At 43.8% G+C, this 25,323-nt stretch overlaps 1 protein-coding gene across 5 annotated transcripts in view; it reads left to right on the top strand.

The window, feature by feature from the left end:
- Positions 1-25,323, top strand: part of MYO10 (myosin X) — a 228,795-nt gene that overhangs the window by 35,579 nt on the left and 167,893 nt on the right. The window contains exon 1 of one of the 5 annotated variants that reach the window (XM_064443419.1): positions 23,911-24,274. The exons of the other annotated variants lie outside the window; for them this stretch is intronic. Coding sequence (XP_064299489.1) covers positions 24,254-24,274 — 21 coding nt within the window. The 5' untranslated portion in view covers positions 23,911-24,253. Of the gene's footprint in view, positions 1-23,910; positions 24,275-25,323 lie in introns of those variants that run through there. 5 annotated transcript variants of the gene reach the window in all.

Raw genomic sequence — 25,323 nt, 5'->3', positions numbered from 1 at the left:
TGTGTAGGTTAGGAAAATTTTACATTGCTGATAACAAAATAAAAGAAGAGATACTTTCCTAGACATAGTTAAGTTGTATTTTGACCTGCTCTTACCTTCAAAACTTATTTGAAAATTAGTCTCTGAATTTGTGAAAGCAAATCTTTCCTAACTTATTGAATGGGTTACCTACCTGTTGGTTTTTTCAATAAACGTTCTCAATTTTAAACACTTTTTATTCACTTAATTACTAAATTTACATGTTCAGTATCACTGTAAATCTCTATTATAATATATCTCTCATGAGGTATTTTGTATTATTGTTTATTTATGCAACATATGCATGTTTGAAAATTTATATTACCTTTTTAAAAAGTGTATGTTGCTAAAAAAGCTTACATTTTGAGATGGATTCCCTGATCCCTTCTGCTTCCCTGGTGATTAACATGATTTTTCTTTTTATTTGTTGTCCATGTGTCCGCTATTTACAAAGCAAATTACTCTTTTTTCTTTTTTTTGTGAATGGTAATATATTGGTGAGTGGTGAATGTATTCCCCTTCACACGGTATCACAATCCAGACACTCTTTCAAGTGTTAGAAGCTATAGCCATCTTACAGGTCTTACTGGAATATTAGTCTCTCACTTCATAATCCTATTAATTAGCTAGTTTCAGCAGGGCAGACTGAATACCTAGTCCCAATAGAATTGTTCTATGACTAAGGCGTGAGTCTGGGAGGTCTGGGTTATGTGTCCCTTTTTGCCAAATTACTCAACCTCTTTGTGTGTCACTTTTTCCTTAAAATGGGAATAACACATGTAGTGTTTAACCGTATTTAATATTAGGAAAAGGCTTTGAGATCCATGCATAAAAGATGCTGTAGAAAATTATAAACATTGGACTTTTCCGTGAGCGGTTTATTTCCAAAAATCCTAAAGAGTTCCAGGTACCTGTGTATCTGAATCAGTTTCAGTATTTTTTATAAACTGAAAATAAAAACCAACCGTAAATGTCCTTGAATTCATCATGTCATCGGCTCTAGCCATGCTTATGCCAAACTTGGTTTTGAATTAAAAGGGTTTTTCTTGGTTTTGAATTAAAAGGGTTTTGAACTAAAAGGGTTTTTATACAGAGATATAGCTAGAGATGGAGAGATAAGTGAACTGATGCTAGACACTGGGAAAAGCATGTAAATTAGCTCAGATGGAGAGCCCCAGGGATGTGGTTATGCTGTTTCCCACAGCTCAGAGTGCATTCTCGCAATGGCAGAGCAGCATGCATGCCAGTATTTGGTGAGCTGCTCACACAGGTGTCGAAGCCGGCTCCCCACTGGGGCTTAAGTCTTGTTGCTTCCTGTAGGGCTTGCAGAAAGAGCGTTGGCTCTTTCAGCCCCTTCCTTCAAGCTATCAAGTTACACTTAACTTAAAATCCCAGCTGATTTTAGGGAGAATTTGTATTGAAGCTGTTCCGTAAAATGCTGAGATGTGTTTAGCCTATGTTAGCTGGGAATATCAGCTTGGCGTCTATGTCATACCACTGAAAACCACCTTATTCTTACAAGCAAAACTCCATTACGTTAGCTGTACAACAATTTAAGTGTTTTATAGTAACATGAAGCATTAATTTAAGTTTGGAGAGTCTTTAAGAAATATAAGAGGTCTGAAAATACCAACAAGTCAATACAACACCAAGGTTAACGAAGACCGCAAAGTGTTGATGAGTTGAATTGCTGACCTGGAGAACAAGCTCAGATCAAGCTGAAGGAGCAGTGGGGACAGGAGCTCCACTATCAAAGCTATTTATCAAAATACATTAATGATACAATGCATAAAATATCTAAAGTATTGCTACAGTTTTATTTCCCCATGGGCCGAATCCTGTTGCTATTTTCACAATAAAGAAATAAAAATGTATTTATCTGAATGGGAATAGTAGGATTACTGCATTCTCATGGGGAAATGAGAAGAATGCAGAAACACAAATGCTGGTTATGCATATGGATGTAAATTTGATGGTGAAGGTAATTCACTTTCCCGTGTTCTTTTCAGCCATTTGATATCTGTTGAATATTGTTCAAGCACTCATAGCCCTGGAAAAATAGAGGTGGAATTATTAATTGTCAGTAAATAATTTCTTATTGTTTCTGAATTGATCTATTTCCAAATAGGTCAAAACCAAAGTTGGTTAGCTAATAGAAATGTAGATTATCTTCCAAAACAACTTCTTTTTTACTAACCTTTTTACTAACATTATGCACTATAAATAATTCAGCCCACTTGCAAGAACATGAAATGAATTTTGACGTCCCAAAAGAAAATTTAAATTTGCTCCTGGCATGAATAAAAAAACAATTACATTAATAGCAAGAAAATCACATTCCCTAATTTAAAGCAGGATCTGGACTTTATTATCCTACACAGCAGATGAGCTGCCTTAACCACTAAACTGTTGGTTCTTTTGGCACACGTCTTCCTCGTTTCCACTGACACTTTATTATGGACTTAAAACATAATTAAATGAGTTACTCTTTTCTCTTTAGTGTATACTTCAGAAAAAAACATTTTGTCCAAATAATTTTTTTTAAAGCTTCTTGCAAGTGCCTAATCCTGTGAACAGAACTATTGAAGTGAATCTCTATTTTAAACCTTTTGGTTACAATATTCCTGGATTTTGCCTTTGTCTCAAATGCGCCGTGTTTTTCACATTGCTGTAGGAGGTCCCCTGCTGCTCACCAGTGCTTGGGAGAACAGCCGGGGGGACAGTAGACACACAACCTCCCCCACCTCATTCTGCTCCTGGACATGGATTGAGTCAGCTGGATTCAATGCTGCATCTCCCTGACCAGACCTCAAAAGTAAAGTAGCTATGCTTTTAGGTGGCTTTGGGCAAAACCTGTTTCCTTGTTTGTTTGTTTTTAATGCCAAGCCTCTAGTACTTGCACATAACAGAATCTACCAGAAGTACTATTTGTCTTCTTGCTGGGGTATTGCCTGCCAGTGGAGGTGATATCTGGTTTCTAGAGGCATCCTGATACCAGATTCCTCCAGGAACTTATACCGTATTTCAAAGTTAGGATCCCTTCAGAGATCCAGTTAGAGCATGAGGATGCCCATGCCAGGTCCAGTCTGGAGTCCACCCCCTACTAGCCTGCCACCCATGGAGCCAGTGGCAGGGGGAAGGCACATGATTTGCTCTCTGTGCCTGGGTCTGTGTCTGGCATGTGGCAATGAGCCATGCACAGCCGTATGCTGGCTATTGCCTGTGTCGAGGTCCACCTGGGGATGGGGCCACATCTTTGACTTGGTGGGAGGGCTCTTTGGCAAGGAGGCCATCCAGGAGCTGCCCAGCAGTCTTTGTAGGGCACCTTCTTCTCCAGGCTCAGTAGGCTCCACATCTGCTTCACTGCAGCTCCCAGCAGGGAGTCCTGCCACAATCTCCAAGATGTTCCTCCAGTTCACCCTCAAATCCCAACATTTCTGTCTTCCTCTTGGTCTGTCCCCTCGCCAACATCCCCCTTGGCCCTTTTCAGCTCAGGCCTGGAAGAGCAGCCAAGCCTGAGGAGCAAGAGCTGTCGCTGGGCATCTGCAACAGCCTCACTCCTGACGCCATGGCGCAGGGGAAGCACCGCCTCTCTGAGTGGTTTCCCTGGCAAAACTTGACAAGACAAGGTGCTTTTTGCCATCCCCTTCCCATCCACGAGCACCTCACACCAGTCCATATCATAATTTTAAAGGAGAAAAAATGGAGGCAGAGTTGAGTCTTCCCTGCCTTACTGGAAAACTTAGAAAGAAACATTGCAAACATGCAGACAACCAACCCAGATTTTCAGTATAGGGTGATGTGTAACACCTGTCCTATTTTGTTAATTAAATGGATGTAATACCTTTGGACTGGACTGATGCTTTCAGTTAATTTTAAACTCCACGCTGAAATTCTTATTTCAAAGAGGCAAGGCTGTATTTGTCCTTCTGTATGAAAGCCTTTGCATCCCGTTGCAATGGGAGATAAAATAAGGAAAAGAGATTTTCAAAAATTCTTCTCAAACTCTTTGATTAATAACCTGATTTTAGTTTTGAGGCCAACATGCTAAACTTTAACATGAGGTCTGTTGCAGCTTACCCCAGAAGAGACGTGAGTGATTATTAATGGATGCCAGTGATCTGCTTGCCTTGTTCTTCAGAGCCTTCAAGCCCCAAATATAAATTTCTGAGAAATTTTCCAGATGTTGCAGTAGTGGCATATCAGTTTGCAAGGCTCTTAGATGACTTCTATGCTTGATTACTTCGTCTTTTCTATTCTGCTTATTACTCTTTCTTTGGTACTTTTGTGCTTTCTATAGCAGATACCCCAGGCTCATTTTTCAAAGGCAAGCCTTTTGCTTGCTTCAACAGTAATAGATTACAGCCTCCTACTGCTTTTTGAGTTAAACACAGATTTCTGCTTTACCACCTTGGTCCACCTGCAACTGAAAAATAGTGAACTTGACACATGTAGAACCCTTCTGTTCACAAATAAATAATAAGGTGGCTGGTTGCTCACCCAGCATGCAGTAAATGCTACAATTTAGACAGCATGAATAAACTTCTTTTCCCTCTGTACCATCTTTACTTTTGTACTTTCATGCGGAAGTATTTATCTTGGATAAATTAGTAGCCAATTGGCTCTTTACTACTTAATATTTCATAAACTCTAGTGCAGGTATTCTTCAATTGCTCTAGAAGCTATTCTTAGCCTGATTACTAGCTCCGCTGGCTAGAGAGAAGAGGAGGGGATTATTATTTATAGTTTTAGTACTGGAGAAAACTCCAGTTCTAGTCTCCTCAGCACAAAATCCTAGTGTAGCTAATCCAGTGGGGGTGGGGAGAACTATCTTACTGCATTTCCAGCTGCAGATTCTCTATAAAATTAAAAAATCAGCAATGGTGTTTGCTATAAACAGCGACTATATAAACAGTGTAACGGTTACTCTTGTTTTGTTGGCTCTACATTTGTCAGAGTTCCAGGGGAATAATTTCTCCCAAAAGGGACTTCATAAAGAAATCTGATTTATCATTGAAAATTTCATATATTGAAAAGCATTTTGTTGTGTGTGGAAAATAAAATTTAAATATAACAAATTTTTTTCAGTTAAGTAAGTGAGTTCTTGTTTGAAAAATAAACCTGATGGCTAAGAAACCTTGAGAGACAGAGCTTGGCAGCGGTCAGGATTGGACTTCTAGCAATAAAGCTGCTTTTTAGATGTATTGAGGAGTTGGATAAACTCATGTCAAAATCCTAGAAGTATCATTTTTACATAAGATGGACTGCTCATGGGTTTCTGTGCTCCCTTTCCCTCAGTTTTTCCTGTCTTACAAGTGAGAATTGAATACACAGGAACTATAGGGTTCTTGTAAGAGCTGAAAGATCAGCAAATATCCATGTGGGCTTTACCACTGTTTTTTTGTTATTTTTCCAGCACAGATTGCCTAGATACCTTAAACCTGGTGGTTGCTGGTGCTGCTATAAACATCTGGCAGCAAAGTCTGCTGAAGTAAAGTCGTTACTGTGTGATGACAAAATTAAAGACTGCACAAATGGAGAAAATTAAGGTTGCCTGGGTTACCTTAAGGCATTTCCTGCCCGCTTCGTGCTTCACTCTGCAGACTTGTTGTTTGCTCATTTTGATATGGCATCTGTATGTATGTAACCTTCAAGACTTTAAAACTGCACAAAGAACTACATCCTAAAGTGAAAGGTCTTGCCACAGGTCCTAAAGATAATCCTCCCCCTCTTTCTATCAGGCAACAGTTTCCCAGCTGTTCTCACCACAGATGAGGAGCTGGTGTTGCAGAAAGCGGCTGCACTGGGAGGCTTGGTCTATCAGGAAGATTCAATAAAGGATTAGGGCCTGTCAGTGAAAGAGGTTGCTCTTCTCTGTCTTTCTTTCCTTAGGATGAGTCGAAGGAAAGAGTATCAGCTAAAATTTCAGGTCTTAAATATTTGTCAGGAACATCTTTGCAAACAAGATAATCTTTCCTCTTTTGAGGAACCAACTATGTAAATGGATGCAGCGGCACAGCATTGAAGGCCTAATCCTCCCACACATCTTACTAAGTCCCGTGGGAGTCAAGTATGTCTGGCAGTGTGCCGGAAGACTTCCTTAGTGAGTTGCCCAAGGTCAGGAAGACAGTCATTGGCAAACTCACCTGCAGAGCTCAGATTCTGCACCCCATATCCCACAGGGATACTTCATTCTGGCAATGCGGATTATTGTTAGGGTTAGGCAGTTCAAAAAGCACAGTAGATCTCTCTGATCCTGATAAAAATCCACACATTATGCTCAATTTGACATGTTGCATAAGATATTATGAACAATGTATAACATCAAGCATGGGCATAAACCTCTGCAGTGTCATAGTACCTTATTATAACAGTATTACGAACTGCTCACAATGATCAACTTAACTATTTTTCATTCTAAATGTTTATGACCTGAAGATCATGTTTGTTATTCATATATGTTTTGCACACCTTTGCAATACTTGAAATAGAAGGTGGTATGTGGGAAGAAGGCTGACAGAGACTGAAAATTTTTTCCAACATGCACATTTAAAAATAATACTATGATTTGTGTTTAACACTCTGTCCTGATACAGTGGCCACTCAGAGCGATGTGGCTTTGTCTTGTATATGCCAGTGTACAATGCTTTTTGATACAGTTTCCGCATTTTTTCCCCCAATTTCTTCTCTTGTAGAAATAGAATTAGTATTATATTAAAGATATAAAAATGCAATATAGCACACAACCATCTTAGTAGGAGCTTTATTATTGTACTTTATGATTTGACTTTAGTTGGTTATTTTAACAATAAGTTAGTCTAGGTTTTGTATATGACACAAAAAAACTGAATCTTTAAAAAAATCTGTCAAAAAAACTGAATCTTTAAAAAAACCCACTGTTTTCAGCATTATTGTAAAGGCTCAGAATAAATTGGCCCACGATTCCCACTGACATAAATAGAACTGTTCATGTGCTTAAACACTGAATGTACGTTTACTCTGAAAAATTAAAGAATAAAAATTAATATGGCCTTTCGTATTGATTTATTTTCCTCTGACCAATTCACTCCAGAGGAAATAGTTGAATGAAATTAGGTCATTCTCTTATGCCAGTTTGTGTTCTTTCTCCTAAAAGAATCATCTGCAGATAAGAGGGTGGTGAAAAGGTATAGTGTCAGTACTGGGAAATTATCTGAGCTTTGCTAATCCACCGGACAAAGGTGGTATATCCAACAAACTGTTTAACGGACATTCACAGTCTCAGTAAGTGCTTTCAATGAAAGGTGAAAATTACAAATCAGGCAGATGTGGTTTCCACCTTAAAATGGTGGCCTGCACATTCTTTGAAATGCTTCTCCACATCAGACTTCGAAATGGGGTCTGAGATTGCTTTGTCTGCAGAGACTTTCCCCACTCCACTGTTCAGTTACTGCTAATCACACTGAAACATAGCTAGTGTCATGAGCATTCATTTCACTTTGTGAAATCCTGGGTTTGTGAGCACAGACTTTGATGATGTGCAGTGTCCCTGCACTAATTGCAAGGGAATTTCAAGAGCAATTTTAATTTGCTCCTTGGCTATGATGGTACACAGCTGTCATATTTCTGCACCTGTACAATCTGTTTTTAAGTGCCAAATTCTGCAAGTCCTGGATTTTTGCAGCTCTGGGTTCCGAGGTTTCATTGATAGCTATTAGATTTACTTAACTTTTTCAGTATGGCTTGACCTGCAACAATTTCCAAAAGCTACAGAAATCTTAAATTGTGAGCATTGGGGAAGACAAGGTGAGGCGTAGCTCATCCAGGTGTAAACTATGCAAACCATATCATTTTATTTGTTGACATTTCATTGAAGTGTAGGAGGGCAGTAAGTGATACAGTTGAATCACACTGACAAGACGTGCAGAGGGCGTTGTGCTTTGAAACCATTGCCCTGCCTAGCAGTGGGAGCCCTGGAACCCTGGTGACTCACTGGCATGGGGCTGCGCCTACCAGAGTACTGGCTGGTGACATGTAACTGGTCCTTCCTCCTGGCTTCCAAGTCCCCTGACTCTACAGGAAGAAGTAGTATATTTAATATCTTTTATTTCCCTGATAGAAGCGGAAGGAACAACATGTCTGTAGTTGTCAGACACACGTTATGGAGTCCTGCATGGATGGGCTGGATGAGAATGTCACACCCGAAATGCAGGCAACCTGCCAGACTTACTCGGATATACCCTTGCTGAGAAGAAAAATTCCCGTCTGTACTGTGCCATGCAGTTCAAACTGGGTAGGAAAATGCAACGTGGATCATAAAAAGGGCTAAATTTACGAATGACTTGGCTTACCTTGGCTTGGCTTGGCTTGGCTTGGCTTGCCTTCCCCTTTCTCCCAGGGCTGTGGTAACCAAGGCGGGACAGACTGCCAGCGCCTCCTGGGAATCTGCATCAATGTAAATAAATATCAGGACAGGGGTTAACCATTCCTCCACCCAGGAGGTTAGCACAGACACTTTCACTGACGGATTAAGCCAGTTCACGGGCCTATAAACTTGTGTATATCATGAATTGTCCCACATTTGCTTTTGCTGACTTTTCTGCAGGGGGGAGTTCAAACAGTGCTAATGTAAAGTAGAATAGACAGAAATGATGATGCATGAGCCTTAAAATTGCAGCTGAGCCAGTGAGTATAGTTGCCACTCAAAGTGTGAAGGGATGTGAGGAGTCACAAAAAGGAGAGAATGATGACGCAGGATGAGTTGAGGGAATGGAACCTGGGCAAAGAGGTGTAAATATATCAATATTTCCTCAGACAGAGCTTGTATGTAAAATTGCAAATAAGGTGGAAGTTACAGATCTCTAATTCCATTGGTATTGTAGTTAATCAGGCTCCTCTTCTGTGGTTTATAACATTACCTGAATCTTTTGAGAGAAATGCAACCCTGTAATTCACAGCTGGTTGTAATTCACGTGTAATATAAATCTGTCAAGGGCTTTCAATGATACGGTAAACTATAAGAACACTGTTCAAAATTTAAAATAAAAATCTTGACACTGTTTCTAATTGGACAAGGTGCTGGCATCCATCAATTTTCATAATATATGGGAAAGATGAAAACTTGCATTAAGATGTTACATGCACATGTAAACATACATGTTCATCATACTCCATTGATGGTGAGTATCATTTATTAAGATCATTCTGTGCTAATTAAAAGACTAGGGTTTTTTGGAGACCTGTATCTGTGCATCTCATTGCAGAGATCACGGCATCTCATCTGTGCATCATGAGACTCTGAAGCATCACAAATATATGTATTCCAGCAAACTAGATTATTTATATATAAAAACCATACAGGACATCTGTCATGATAGCTGTCTTCTAGCAATAAGCAAAAGGAGTAAATAACTGATCTGGGAATGGGTCAGTGGGTATTTCATTGTCCCTGAACCAAATCAATAACATTTTTTTTTTGCTGTATCTCTTGTCATCATAGAATCATAGAATGGTTTGGGTTGGAAGGAACCTTAAAGATCATCTAATTCAACCCCCTTGCCATGGGCAGGGACACCTTCCACTTTACCAGGTTACTCAAGGCCCCATCCATCCTGGCCTTGAACACTTCCAGGGATGGGGCATCCACAACTTCTCTGGGCAACCTGTTCCAGTGCCTTGCCACCCTCAGAGTGAAGAATTTCTTCCTAATATCTAATCTAAATCTACCTTCTTTCAGTTTAAATCCATTATCCCTTGTCCTATCAATAGATGCCCTTGTGAAAAGTCCCTCTCCAGCTTTCTTGTAGTCCCCCTTCAGATACTGGAAGGCTGCTATAAAGTCTTCCTGGAGCCTTCTCTTCTCCAGGCTGAATAACCCCAACTGTCTCATCTTCTCTGGAGTCAATGATGTGTTTTATTGACCTTAATAACTACTATAATAAATCCAGTAGAAATGAAAAAAAACTCTGCTCTGTAATGAAAATCTGATAGCTTACCTATCATGCTGTCTTATGTAAAGAGTTATGCTCATTCTGCCCTGTACCCCAGGACACTGCCATTAGATATGTCGCAACGTTATGAACTACCACAGAATTTTATATGAGGTTCATCTTGTAGCTTGTCTATACAGTGGTATTTCTCCCAATCTCAGTTTTGATCTTTAATAAATTGAACCCTGCTTGCTTCTGTCTTTTATTTTTATGACTTTATGACTTAAATGAATTGAACCATCATCAGGGGAAAAAGTATAAGTGAAAGAAAACTAGGTCCACATTGTTCGTCATCACTTTTCTGTTCAAGTAAAATTAGGTGATCATAAGAAGTTGTATTTAGAGACCAATTCCCCCTTTCCCCCTGCATAAGTTTCAGCCCAGGAAGCAGCTCTTCAGTGCATATTTTCCATCACTGAGTAACTAAAGTACCTAAAGCTATTGATTTTGAGAGATCCTTTAAAGCATAGTTCACCTTCATAATTATTTGGACTCCAAGTCATTAGACATAAGTATGGTGGTACCAGTTTCGAGATGTGAATGTTTGAGGGCTGTTTCAGAATTTCCTTATTGGCAGTGTTTTCTTCATTTCACCCTAGTTTAGTAAAAAAAGAGTCTGCTGGATTTGTATAAAGTCTGTACTTGCAGACTTTAATATTCTGATGTTGCTTGACTGTTCATGTCTGCAGACCTCACTCTCATTACCATCCCTCTAGACTGTGATGTTCCTGACAAAGAAATATCAGCTGCTTCACAAGCTTATGTGTACTTGTGTGCTATTATCAGGAATATTCAGTACTGACCCTTCATGGCAGGCTTCCAAACCAATACTGGGTTATATTTAGAAGCTGGATCACACCTTCCTCGTTAAGTGAAAAAAAAAAAAAATAAATACTTTATTTTGAAAGATCTCAATAGCTGAATACTGCCAGCAGTTGAGTCAAGAAACCGTTTGCTGATTTGTATTTCTCCACTGCACAATGTCCAAGTTTCAGTCAGGGTAATTAGACATAGTGTGCCCTTTTTGGCTGCTGTTCTAGCATGGCGAGCATAAAGACCAACTGCAAAAGATGTCATGAAATTACTGTATTGTGAGCACTGATCCTGTTCTGTCAGCATTTCAAATTTTGCTACAGAGCAACATATAGATAAGTCTAAAGCTGAGGTCAAAGCAATTTGACAATAAACTTTTACAAAATGAAGACAATATTCTCTTTGTTGGCCTGTTTCTCAAGATGAGAATGCTTCAGTCTCCATTCTGTTTCCTGCTGGCACTATTTTTTGGAATATCAATTCTGCCTTTGTGAATTTTTTAGGAATAGTGTAAGACTGGAAGAAGAAAACCTCATGAATGGATCTGACGTAGTTCGGACAAAAGATGCTGGGGGAGGACTACAGAGGAAGAAGTGGTCACTGTGAGCGTCCTGATCATGCCATCCATTGTATAGTCTGGGTAATTTAAGGTCGCTCAGGAAACAAAATCTCCCATTCCCCCAAACCAAAAAATAACCCATTCCAAGTAACAATTTTAAAGCAGTACAGACCTCTTAACTACAGAACACTCTTGACATGCATGAACTGGGAAGCCTCATGTCAAATTTTTGCTCTTAGAGACCAAACCACTCCCTTGCTGTGCCATCACAGCATTGCACTTTGCAGTGACACTGCTCTATCACATTTCACCGGTTAGGGAACAGCTCTCAGAGCTCAGATGGGTGCAGAAGAACACCAGAATACCCACAGAACCAGAAGTGTAGCACAAAACCTCCCTCTACAGGGGCTCTCCAAGCTGCAGCACAGAGGATGGGCATGGCTTCACCGGAAGTGAAAGGATCTATGGATTTGCCATGCCCACGAAGCAGTGCACTATGAAGCAGTTGCAGATTAAAGCTTAAGCAGCAGTCTCTTTGCTGAAATTGGAGCTACTTTCCCACTGCATCACTGTTCAGAGCGCAGTCCAACTCTTTGAACATAATTTGTCTCTCAGTTACACAGCTGTAAATCCCAGCACATTTCTAATAAGACTGCAGGAATAACTTCCAATTAGATAAAAATAACATCAGGTGCATTTCATAAACATCGGTATCTACTGTAAACATTTAAACCAGCAAGGATTTGAAAATTAACATTTTAAATTGCTCACACAACACTTCAGGTTTCTGGGTTTTATTGCTACACAGTAGCTAGGTGTTTTAGGGCAAGATTACTGTCACTCAATCCAGTTCAGCGAAGACTCAGGCACAAGCTTGTCTTCATGCAGCTGAAACATCATGCCAAGCCAGATGTGTAGCGTGAAATGCGAGTCTGTGAACCGCTGCCCAGGCGGCCTGCTGTTGCACACCTACAGGACTCCCTGCCTTAGCAAGGCCTCCAGGCAGTTCCAAAAGCCCACTTAAGTGGCAGTATCTTGGAAACTAAAGGTACCTATTAGCAGCAGCAACAAACACATGGAGGTGAATATGCAAGGTATGAGAAGAAAACTCTAGGAGTGCTTGAGCAGGTTCCTAGCTTGTGAGCATCTTGAGGGCATCTTCTCACTGCATGCATAACTAATTTGCTCAACAGAACCCTGCTCAGACTTTTCAAACAATTAACATTTTACATCTAAATATGGAAACTTTTTTTGTTTTTAAAGTTTCTTCAGCTTGGGTCCTTTTAAAATCACTCAGGCTCTTAAGAATGATTAAATGTTGCTACACAGCCATATGTAAAATTAAAAATACATACTTCTTCTTGGGATTAGTTGTGCTTTTAAAGCTGGATCACTGTCTTGCTGAGGTCAGGCCAAGTATTGGGAAAACATAAAATGACAATTCTGACTGAAGTACTCTGAGAAGAAGAACCCTTTATCCTCTTACCATTGGGAAGGTCCATTTCCTACATGCCACGTACTTAGTGCAGCATGAAGGCAGGAGCGGCCTTACAAACGCTACCCCATTTCAGCAGAGCCAGTGACACATAGCAGAGACATTGTAATGACTCTGAGTGCTAGAAGGTCCCAGTAAACATCAAGCATAGTGGTAGAAGAAGGTGACTTTCAGTACAAGGTTTGAATTATTTATCTGCTTTCCCTAAAGGCAGGTGCTTCCCACAGCAGTAATCCAGCCACCTGAGTAATAGGAAGAGTTCAATTTCTAATCAAGCTAAAACACCCCAGTGCAAACAGAGCGCTGAGCCCGAGATGTGCAGCCCTTTCATCTATTACTTCCTGGAACAAAAGAAAAACCACCACAAGTGTGTTAGCATTGTGCAAAGAGAAGTGACAGAAATTTACATCAGAGAGAAAGCAAGCTAGACTGCTGCAAACCAATCACCCCACCTGGCTCCTCAGACCACGGGTGAGGTCTGTCTGTGCCCATGGCTGAAAAATCCCTGCTTACAGGGACAGGGTGAAGTACTGACTTGCAAAGTCAGTCCTTGGCCTGGCTGGGTGTGAAGGGAAGAGTACTCAAAGTCTGCTGACACCCTGATTGCTCCCTGTTAGAAAATCTCACCAGTAGCTGGATAACCTCACGAGATGATAACTTGGTCCCTTTCAGAGAGTTGTACCTTGAACCACTCACTGCCCATGTTTATTGGTGTTGCAATAAATGGCAACTGGGTCTGGAAGGTTCCCTATGTAAAGAAAAGGGAAGAGCTTCCCTGGTTCCAGGATTATTGGCTCAGGATGGGTCCCAAACCACAAGCACTTCAGTCATCGAGTGAGTCAGTATCCTCTGAGGATGCCATTAATAACAGGAAAGGCAAAACACACAACCCTAATTTAGCACACATTTTGTTCTTGACAACACTCAGCTTCATCTTTTGATGTTTTCAATTTTATGTTAGCTTTTTCCCCAAGAAAGGATTCACCTATTCTTCTGAAGGTAAGAGGAAACCTTCTCCCATTAATGCTAGACAAAAGTTGATTCACTAAAAAAGAACCTACAAAGCTGAGCTACTTGTCCCTTTCACCTAGTGAAGTTTATTTAAGTCGGTCAGCAGCAAAGGCTGCTCTGAATTCAACCAGGCATTTTTATTTTTAGTCAGGACAAAATATCCTTCAGATTTGTTGTCACCAAGAAATTTAGACTAGAAAACAGACGGACTCAATGATCCTAAAAGACTTTTCCAACCTAAATGATTCTATGATTCTATGAAAAGACTTTAGAAATAGCCTCTCTCAGCCAAGGCCGAGCCATGCTGCCAAATTACTGTTTAGTAGATGAACAGTGGCTGCAGTGCTTTACCTGTGCCCAGAGCAAGGGCTTGATTTCATGCAGTTTTTACTCTGATAACTGTGACTAGAAGGAATACCACTATTCTGCTCTCCCTCCAGATGTCAGCTGGCCATTCTGCCAGATTTCATTTCACATCATTTCCCTCCATCTAGCTTGATTCTGCTGGGATTTTCACACGAACACGTTGGTCTTTGCTTCCTCTCTGAGTAGGTTTCCACTTGCTTTTGAAGTTTTTAAACTTGGAGGAGAATTTGTGCTAGATGCAGAAGAAGGGACTAGCTGTGTTACAAGGTTTCTAGAAGGATTTGGAATGCTTTTGTGTAAAATTCTCTTGCAAGATTCAGTAGTTTTCTGCTGGAAAAAATTACTGGCTTAATAACTGAAGGGCAAAACCCACGTATACCACACTGTTGTATTCAGACTTCTGCCCACAAACACACACACAAAAAAATCTTCCCAGTTGTGGAATTCTGCAGTAGTTAGGAAAAAAAAAAGGTAAAATAGGGGTCACTAGTCACTGTATTCCACTGTATGTTGTATTCTACCTATTTGCAGCAGCTGGGCAGAAAAGGCATGAGGTTCTGGCAGTGCACTTGCTCGGATGCATCCCCACAGGTGTAACTGTTTCGAGAAAGAATTTGCAGAGATCCAAATGCAACTTATTTCCAAGTTTCCCTTTGAAAAAGTCTGTTGGAACTAGGGGGTCACTACTGTCACGTTATTGAAAAATACCTGTTTCGCTACCATCTTTGTTACTCAAATGTTAACAACTGTATTTATGGAATTGTTCTCTACTTTATTTTCTGTTTACGGTTTGCTGCTGCATCCTGTGCAGATCCTGTAATTCATTGAATAAGAAAAGAATGAGCATTGCTACAGTTTTATGGCTATTAAGGGAACGGTATACGGTAGAGCAGTAGGGATAAGAATCAGTGGAAATAGAAGGTATGGTCTCATATATCCTTTAACGAGCCTGGAACTAAACATCAGTACCATGTCTTTCCAGTCTACTAATTGTCATATGCTATAAGTAAACACAAACACCAAATACTGCTACAGGCAGACTGCATGCCAACAGCGTAGCTAGTGCTGGGCTTGCTAACTTCCCCAGCTTCCTCTACTATCTCAAGTTCAAGTGCTTAGTATCTACGTACACAAAACAAAGGTTTTCCTATTTCTAAATAGGGACATAAACTACCTCAGCAGCCTTTCATTCTATTCTGGGACAACACGCTGATGTAAGCCAGGAACTTTGCTTTTGTTTGTACCAAAGAAATGGCATGTTTATTCAGTTGGATACATTCAGTAAATAAGCAAAGCTATAAAGTTATAGTTCAACCAAGACCTAAGCACATCCTAAAATTATGCATTAATAAGACATCAAAGTGAAACAAGTGTATTTGGGCAAAAACTTAAGCTACCAGAATTGAACGTATCACACCAATGCAGTACCAGGGAAGGTTTTAAGAGGGTTTCAGGCAAGATTTGTTAAGTGGCAAATGTCATTATGAAAGGATGCAATGACCGAATTTCATTTTTGCATTATTAAATGCAGTTTTTAACACACTTCTTAAGAACATCCTCCTCTACAACGTGAAGGTTCGCAGCATTCTGAATGTCTCGCTAAGACTTTGTGCTTGTCATTTATGCCCTCCCAGAGCTTGTGGGAAATTCTCTCTACTTTGAAATTAATATTTTGCTTTCCTGTGCTATGGCAGGATTTCTTTATTTCAGATGCAGGAAGGAATCTTGGGGCAAGGGGGAAGTATATTTCTTTAAAATGGCAGATGCATGGAAAGAAACTTCCAACAGAAGAGCACTGACAGACAGTATTCATTATACCGCAGGCTGATAGGGTCTAAATATCTGGAAGGCATAAACTTTCCCAGGAGCACAAGGTACTATGAAGGCTGTTCCTCCTGGATCTTTGAAGCTGTGATCTGGTATGAAGAATAAATGCTAACAGCAATGCAGAGCACCCTCGACCAGAGAATTAGTCAGAATCAAAAATTTTTCAGTCAAGGCTCTTTTAAGAAACCAAAACAAAACCAGAACTCAAACCAAAAGAAAAATTTGTGTGAGTTTCTTCCACCCCATTTGCTGCATTGACCCGTGGACACATAACAGCTATGCTACACAAGCAAATAGTGCAGGGAAATAGGAGCATACCTGTAGAGCAAATGATGCTGGGTATCTATCCCAGACCATGCTGGGGACTCATTGTCCATCCTAAGCGCGTTTCAGAAGGCTGTATTTCAGACTAGCTCTAATCTGAACACCCTATAGCTGGTAAGAGCATTTCTGGAGCATGTCTTTTAGCTTAATTTCCCACAGCAGGCACGCAGGTTTCATGCTCTGGGATTGCTCACCAACGTGAACCAAAGCATGAGAAGTGGGTGAGACCTGGGAACTCACTTATAAGGTGCCAAGCTACAGTGCTAAGGCTTGCTTGCCCTACGCACATATTATAGCTGAGAGAGCAATAAATGGTGGGGATAGAGAGTGTGCATTTTTTAAACTGGCCTGTCACCACAAGTGAGAAAGCAGCCTTTGATTTACATTTGCTGACTGAACAGCTGCAGTGGCTTAAGATATGATGGGCCCTCGCTGGGGTTTGCTGCCCTGTTACTGAGGATTTTTCCTTCCATAGCACCACCAGTGGCAAGGAAAGTGTGAGTGTTCCTTGTTTGCCTCGGTAGAAATGAGGATGACCCAGTGTAAATTGCTAGGGAAAGTGGTTTGAACTAACCTGGCTTACACAGCAAAAGACGTCCTTGTGCGTTCCCCCACTGGGGTCTGCTCTGGGGGTGGTAACTTGCAGAGAGGGGTAGCAATATTTGCGCAGGCCTGACTACCTGATAAACGAACATGTGCATAAACTGCGACTGAAGGGTTTGCAACTAAGTTTAAAGTTGCCTTTAAACATGTATCTTTACACAGGCTTCCTGGGTGAAGACAAGGAAAACATATTCACAACCTGATTCAGAAGAAGATGAGAAAAGCTTTCATTTCTTTTTATGCTTTTTCTTATGCTTTGCCACTCTCTTTATCCCTTAACTGATTCTAAGCTTTTTGAGAGCTTTTGTCTGACAGTCCTCCGTTTTCCTTCCAGCAGATGCCTTTATGTGATAAACCATCTCACTTGTACAATACAGCTTTCTCTGTTGGTATCTTTTCTAAAAATTATATTCCAAGCTGATAAACAGAATTAAAATCAATAGGTTGCAAGTAGGATTGTAAGAGAAGAAGAGCTGGATTAAGAGAGGCTGGTGAGGAAGAAATGCAGCAGAGATCTTAAAAGAGATGAAGGGTCCATGAGGCTCGGATGGCCAAGGGTGACAGAAGCTGCATGTAGGGAATACCCTGCCCCCAAGAGTAAAGGGCCAGGAAGGAAGGAGGTCACTCCATGATATGAGGAACTGCATGAAGAAGCAGCCTAAGGATGATAAGCAAGGGAGAACAAGGCTCTGCAAAGGCAATGCTTGGGAGCTGAGGAGAATTTAGGGAATAGGTCAAAATATGGGGAGTTAGAAAGCTGCCCATCTTCGTATGTATGCTGCCAGCTGTTAAATCAAGAAATCAAGAAATTGGGAAAAAAAAGTTGGGGTCTGTGAAACTGTATTTTGAAATCTTGTGATAGACACCACTTTGTTATGTGGAAAATAAAACTCAGAATCTCCCAGGTAGAGGTTCTGGTCAGAAACTGAGTATAGCAACACATACTTAATGCCCTTTGCCAGACCCCAAGCTGATAGGGCTAAATGAACTGAAATATGGAAATTCAAGTTTGTGACAACAGTTTTGGATTTGTACATCCCAAACAAGGAATGGCCCTGCTGTTTTGGATATGTGGTCAGCCTAGCAGCACAGAAGGTATCACATCCCTGGTGTCTGTGATTGTTGTGTGGGACTTCTACAGTTGTTGTTTTTCTCTCATCCAGGGCTCCATAAAAGTACTCAGACTGAAACTACAGTCAGGGGAATTAGGGTATAAAGAAGTCAAAATGACGGAAGAAGCCATTGGGATCCAGAAGATAGGGAGGCTGAAGAAGCCAAGAAAATGTCTTCCAGCTTTTTTTTCTTCATTCCTATTGGGAGTTTGTTTACATAAAAAGCAAATGTTGAAATGACTTTATGTTACAGTAGCTGTAAATGAAGCTGTTACAAAATCTGCCAGCTCTTCACTTTGTATTTATTTATTACTCCTAGAGGTTAAGAACTAAAGTTCATATGTGAGTATGAATAATTAATCTGATCCATTGCTTGTCATGCTTAAGGGCTAGTCTCATCCTGACAAGATGTAGTTCAGCATAACAGGACCTAATGCTAAAGTACCTGCCACCTCACAGAGTTCACAGTTGTTAGTCAGACACTTAGCTCCCAGTACAGTGCTTGGGGAGAGCTGGGTTACTACAAGCAGGATTCAGAAAAAGAAGGCAGCTGTCCAGCCCAGTTGTTGGGTAATGACTTGCAGAGAATCCATTAATTATTTTGAAAGCTAGGACCAGGACCTGGAACTGGCTTTGAAACCTGAGCCCATGCTTGAGGAGGAGTTACGATGGACAAGAACGTCAGGAATCTGGGGTTTTTGCTCTGCACAGATTGTGACAATTTCGGCTGGAGCAATCTTTTCTTTCGTTGTACCTTCAAAAGTTGCATGGTAGCAAACTGTGCTCTGTGCTAGCAGTCTGCCTGTACACTGTCACCCACAACAGAAATACTTGCTTCCCCAATAATGACTTGTACTTGAACTCTGAGATTTTGTTGGACAATGTCAATAGCAAACCTCTTGTGCACCAAAAGTTAGTTAGCTGAAACCTGACTGGAGCCCATGAATGCAATAGCAGCCCCAGAGAAAAAAACACAAGTAGTGGTTAAACTCTTCATTTGGAGTAAGTTTAAAGAAACAGGAATTCTTACCAGAAATGCAGACCATATGCAAGGCCATTCTGAATATGAAGTATGCCATGAACAAAGACCCCAAGGGGAAAAATCTGAAAGCACATTTTTGAGAAACAACTGGATAAAATGAGGCCTTGAGCTGGGAGTAAAGAAACACACTGCCTCATTTTGGTGAGAAGAAAACTTTTATTTAGGCTCCTCTTAATTAATAAGATTGAATTAACTGAATCTATCATTTAATTCTTCAACTGAAAACAATCCATGTGCCCAAGAGAATGGGTAGCAGTGCCGTGGTATATGGCAGATAACCTACTTCAGTGCACTCAGTAGGGAAAGGAAAGCTGCTCCAGGGGGTGATGCAGTGGGAAATCTTTTGTGCATAAACCTTTCAGGCATGCAGAAGCTAATATCATCTCACGTCAGTGATACCACTGTGGAAAAATGGCAACTATAAAAATGAGGTAAGCCAGGCAAAACCAAAGCAACACATGCCTGTAATGAAAACTCATCAGCCTTTTTAAAAAGTCACAGAATCAAAAGCTTTATAGCACAAAGATAGCCCCCACAGATTTTGTATGAATGTTGGGGCAATTGAACGAGTGCTTATTGAACAAGGAGCAGGATTTGTGGAATGCACAAAAACCATCATCACTGACAGTAAGACATAGTAAAGGTATGGGACTTTACCGAATCACAGAATGGTAGGAGTTGGAAGGGACCTCTGGAGATCATCTCATCCAACCCCCCTGCTTGAGCAGGCACACCCAGAGCAGGGGGCACAGGAACGCGTCCAGGTGGGTTTTGAATGTCTCCCGGGAAGGAGACTCCACAGCCTCCCTGGGCAGCCTGTGCCACTGTCTGGCACCCGCACAGGGAAGAAGTGTTTCCTCACATTCAGGTGGAACTTCCTGTGCTCCGGTTTGTGCCCATTGCCCCTTGGCCTGTCCTTGGGCACCACTGAAAAGAATCTGGCCCCATCCTCTTGACACCCACCCTTGAGATATTTATAAGCACTGATGTAATCCCCCCTCAGTCTTCTCTTCTCCAGGCTGAACAAATCCAGGTCTCTCTGCCTTTCTTCATAAGGGGATAAAGCTAGGGAGTTTATTGCTTTAGGCATCAGAATGAAGGAGGAACTGACTTGCCATAGAACAACCTGTTTGGTTTCAAACACGGTTACTGTCGTGGCCCTGAGGGCACTGCAAGCCCTGACCATCCCTGCAAGCTCCCCCCACCCTGCCCACGGCCTGGTGTCCCCCGGCTGCCCTGCTTCTGGCTGGGGTGGCAGGATGGGCCTTGGCTGCCTGGCCCTGCCATGACCCACCCTGGGGAACCCCGATGCTCCCAGCCCTGAGGAGCCACCAGCCCCCATGGTGCCCTGACAATTTTGGTAGATGAGAATGGGGGGGAATGTTTCGCTGAAAAATGCACATCTAGAATTTGACCAAGCATGGTCGAGGTACTGAATGAGTTAATGGTTCTTTGAGATGCAATCATGTCTGCAAGCTTTCAAATAAATGCAGGTGCAATAAATCTTTAAAAAAAAGGTCCTACAAATTTGGTCTGTGGAAATTCCCTGTGAAGAAACATGGCTCAGGTGAAACATATGATTTATAGACAACTGGGCTTCAGTCAGTAAGTTGGTTTTGCTTCTAGAGCAGAACTGGAGCATGCTGCATGCAATGGGAGATTTCCAGTCATTAATAGAGACAAGAGTAGTTGAAATGTGTTTTAAACGTCCAAGGTCTTACGAAAGTTGTTGAGATTACTTTGGAGCTGAGGAAGGAAGAGGTGTCTGCCTTTTGTCAGACATTTTGGTCAAATATGCACTTTAGCAACTACTGGTAGGGGGAAGAAATGCCAGAAAAGCTGGGTGAAGGTGGACCTGGCCCATGGAATGCAGTGAATTTAAGTGAGGAATATTAAAATGGTCTAACAGACCGGCTGAGAGTAAAGCCAGTCTAGCAAATGCCGAAGCTGTGCCACGTGGAGCAACAGAGAGGCCGGGGAAAAGGGGCCCGCTGGCCAGCCACCTCACTGCCGACCACCCACACAAGGTGGGAAGACCTTTATAGCCAGCGAGGAGGTGTCTCCTTGGGGAGGTGGAGCTGAGCCTTTGGTCAGTTCCTGGTCCTTACCCGGGCTGAAAACTGAGCCGGCATGCATGTGAGCAGCTTCAAAAGGAAGTAATTTACCTTAGGCACACAATCAGTGAAGGAATTTCTACCGATTAAAAGAAAATTGGAGCTGTGCAGAACTGGCCAAGTCCCCAGATGTTCATAGATGTATGGAGCTTTGTATGGTGTATTTGTGGGGTTTTCCAAATTCCAGAACAATTGCATAAAATGAGTAAGAAACGAGTTTGGGGTCATTTTCAGCGCAGGAAAAGGAAACACCATGTTTCAAAACCCCTTTCCTATGAAACACAGATGCTAGCCCTTACAAACTCTGAGCGGGACTGACACAAGAAGACAAAGAAGGAGAAAAGGAAGAAGCTTGTTGGAATGACCCTACAAGCTGTTCTTCTCTTCCCCTCTGCTCCCTAAATTCCTCTTCCTAGACCCATCCTGGTCGTGCTTCTTTGCAGTTGCTCTAAATCCTGAAATATCTTAAAAGCTTTATAGTCTTTTGCAACACATCCACGCCACAAGAGAATACTCATTCTTTCTGTGATATATTTTTAGGCTGCATAAATCTGGTCCTATTCTATTGGTAATGGTTTCTTGTAATTTACTGAAATGCTCATTTAAAAAAACACAGGCTGCTTTTATTGGATGACAGATTCAACGTTCTCATGAATCCCTATGTTGTTGTGCTTCGTAGACCTGAGTACGTGCAATGCAGTAAGCAGACATGCGCGTTACATTCCAATAGCATGGTGTCAAACAAAGTACTTAATCAGAAGTCAAGATAACTTGATGAATACCCCTGATCTGACTCAGTCCTCCCCACATTAGGGCTTGTCTGAGTGGGGAAGCTTTCTGGCACAGTGACTGTGGAAAAAATAAATGTTCCCCTGGAGTAATTTTGGAAGCGCGCTAGTTTAGAATAGAGTTATAGAGCTTCTACATCAGGGTTTATACCATATAATCTACAGCGGAATAACAATTTAGGCTAACTTCGCTGTGAGTTGGTACTGTGTAGAGAGGCGAATTCAGGTGAAATCCTGGCAAACCTTGAATTTAGAAGCAACCATAGGAAGGCATGAACAGTATATCTGGGTGTAGAGGCTTGGGGGGGGTGGGCTGGCAAAAGTGATCCCCTCCCCTGCCCAAGCATCCCCCAGGAGACTGCAGGGAATCCTATGCGATATCTCCTGGCTGGGCTTGGTAAGCTGCAAAAGGGGTGCTGCCTGGGGGATGCTATGCTGAGCTCCGGGCAAGGTGGGAAGCATTGCTGCCTTTGCTGCCAGGCGCCGTCGTGGCTGGCCACGGCAAGGCGAGCTGGGGGGAGCCACTGATCTATAGAAGATGCCCACGTCTGAGGCAGTTGTCACCTTCCTGAAGGCTTCCCCCCACCTCGTTTCTGTCTGACAGGATGGGCGGGCACAGGCCCCACGCAGGCTCTGACAGGTACCCATTCGACAGAAAGTCCCTCTTGTGCTGGTTTGTCCCAGCTCTAACCTTGACGGCACAGCAGTGTGCCTGGATGTCACCTCCGTGTGAACCTCCAAGACCATCAGAACCCCATTTTGGACATTACATATCTCAAAGCCAAACCTATTTTGTCTGCTCTCCTCTTTATTCAGGCGGTTTTTTTGGACACCAAGGTGAAAGAAGAGCATTTTTCCTTGTGTATTGTATGTATTCTTAAACCTTTTTTTTTAGTGGTGCTTGCCTACATGTTCGCTCTTGTGACACCTTAACAAAATGAGAGTTGCGCACTCCTGATTATTTCTGACATCAAGGGCTGGTCTCCCGTGTCGCTACTGACATGCTAAAGCTCCCAAAGCAATGTTAGGATTCTGCCTAAGAGCAAAAGACTGAATACTGTCTTCACTTTCTTTATGGCTGTAACTTATTTTTTAGTACAGTTCGTCCTATAATGTGAAGGAAATAGGCCTGCTTTAATAAATATATCTGCAAGATTTGATTCTCGTTATCATGTTTCTTGTACTGTTACTTACTATAGGGCGAGAGTGCAAAATGATGAACAAGAACTGTTTCCGAGAAAATGAACACTTTATACCTGCTCTGCGGAAACGTAAAGGAGCGAAAAAAGCCATAGAGTGAGCTGCTGAATGAAGCCCAGCGCATCACTAGGAGGTGGCCTGAAGGACCTAATCTGCGCCGCTCTCTCCGTGCGAAGGAATGGCTGCTGCAGGGTGTTTGGTAAGGGAGCGTAGGTACGGCTGACGACAGCCCGTGCACAAATTTGCCACAAACTTAAATAAGAGGTTGCGGGGTGCCACGGAAGCCCGCAGGTACGTATTCTTTAAAAGTAATTTAACTTCGTCAGTAACTTTTGCTGGACGGCGGTGCGGTGCTTTGCACGGCTCCGTGTCGCAAACCAAGGGAGCGGAGCGCGCCCCCAGACCCCCGCCGGGACTCTCGCTTCCCTCCGGTCCCGGCGCCCCTCGGGCTCCGCAGCGGGACGCGGCTTTCCCCGCCCGGAGCAGCCGCCCCGCTCCGCCCCGGGGGACCGAAGCGCCTCGCCGGGACCCCGCCGGCGCCGCGCCGGGGGGCAGCGGCGGGACGGGACGGGCGCGGGGCGGCGCGGGGCGGGGCGGGGCGGGGCGGGGCGGGGCGGGGGCGCGGCTGAGCGCGGCGCCGGGAGCGGCGCGGACCCGGCTCCGCCTCTGCCCCTGCCCCGCCGGGACGGGACGGGGCGGCCCCGGGCAGGAGCGTGCGGCGGCGGGAGCCTTCCTCCTCCTCTTCCTCCTCCTTCTTCTCCTCCCCCTCGCCCCCTCCCCCGGCTCCCAGCGGCGGCTATGCGCTGCCGGGACCGCCCGGGCGAGCGGCTCTGAGGGGGCGGGCGGACAAAGGTTGCGGGCGGGTGCCGGCGCTGGGGCGCGATGGAGCGGCGCGGCGGCTGAGGCGGCTCGGTGGGGCCGAGCCGGGCCGGGCGGCGGCGGCGGCGGCGGCGGCACATGGTGCGCGGCTGGGGCTCGGCGCTGCGCACCCGCGGGCGGGCCCAGGGGCCACCATGGACAACTTCTTGGCGGAGGTGAGCGCGGGCCGGCGGGGTCTTCCTCCCCCCCTTCCTACGCCTCCTCTTCCAGCGCGGGGTGGCTTTGTGGGGCAGGAGCCGGCAGCGGAGCGACGAGGGGCTCCCGAAAGTGTCGCGCGTGTGTCCCGGAGCACCTCGGCTTGCGGGGGGTTTGCAGGGGCCGCCCCTCGGGGGCCGGGGCTTCGTGAGCGGGCGGGGGAGAGCGGCGTGTTCCGTCCCGTCCCCCCCACGTCCACCCCCTATCCCCCCCGCCCCCCCCCCCCCCCAAATTATCAGCGGTTTGGGCCGCGAGCGGGGCGGAAGGGGAGGCCGCCGGGCGGCGGCGGAGGGCACCGCCGGAGAGCGCTCGGCGCGGGCGGGGGCTCCTGGCGGCGCGCGGGGGCTGGAGGCGCCCCCCGAGGGTCCCCCGCGGAAAGCAGGCTGCCGTGGGCCCCGGCGGGGCTGGTGCGGGTCCCTGCCCGCCCCCCCCGCCCCGGCCCCGCCCGGCAGCCTCCGAAACTGTGTCTCGGGGGGGAGTGGGGGGCTCCCCCGCGGGGGTTCGTCCCTGCGTGAAAGCTGGGGGGTGGGTATGGCTGTTCCGCCGTGCATGGGCATGCGGGGCTTCGAACGATGGGGGTTTCCGAAGCGAGGCTGCTGTAAGAGAGCCTTTTTAAAAGATATGTTTATTAAATGCGTGCTGTTAAGTATAGACAGAATCTTCTGGTACAGAATCCGAAGTAACGAGACTTAAGTCTTGAAAGTGGTTTGAGCTTTACCACTGTCTTGAGGATCTTGACACCTTCATCGTGTCGGGTGAAGAAACCAAATCAGAGCCATTTTGCTACTTACTCGGGGTATATGGTAAAAATCAAAACTTGGGTCCTTTTCTGCTCTAAGTAAGCTGAATTTTATACAGCAATGTTTTACCAAATCACTTCAGCCCACCTAGCGTCAACACAGCCGCGCTAATGTAAAGTGTCCGGTATTAATGCAGCGACTCCTGTATGTGTGTTGTGCTTGTAGATTGCTGGCAAAGCTTGCACCTGGGTTGTGACTTCTGGTGGCTG

The sequence above is a fragment of the Phalacrocorax carbo genome, chromosome 2, assembly GCF_963921805.1.
Source record: "Phalacrocorax carbo chromosome 2, bPhaCar2.1, whole genome shotgun sequence".
In the NCBI taxonomy this organism is placed as follows: Eukaryota; Metazoa; Chordata; class Aves; order Suliformes; family Phalacrocoracidae; genus Phalacrocorax; species Phalacrocorax carbo.
This window is presented reverse-complemented; position numbering and strand designations above follow the sequence as displayed.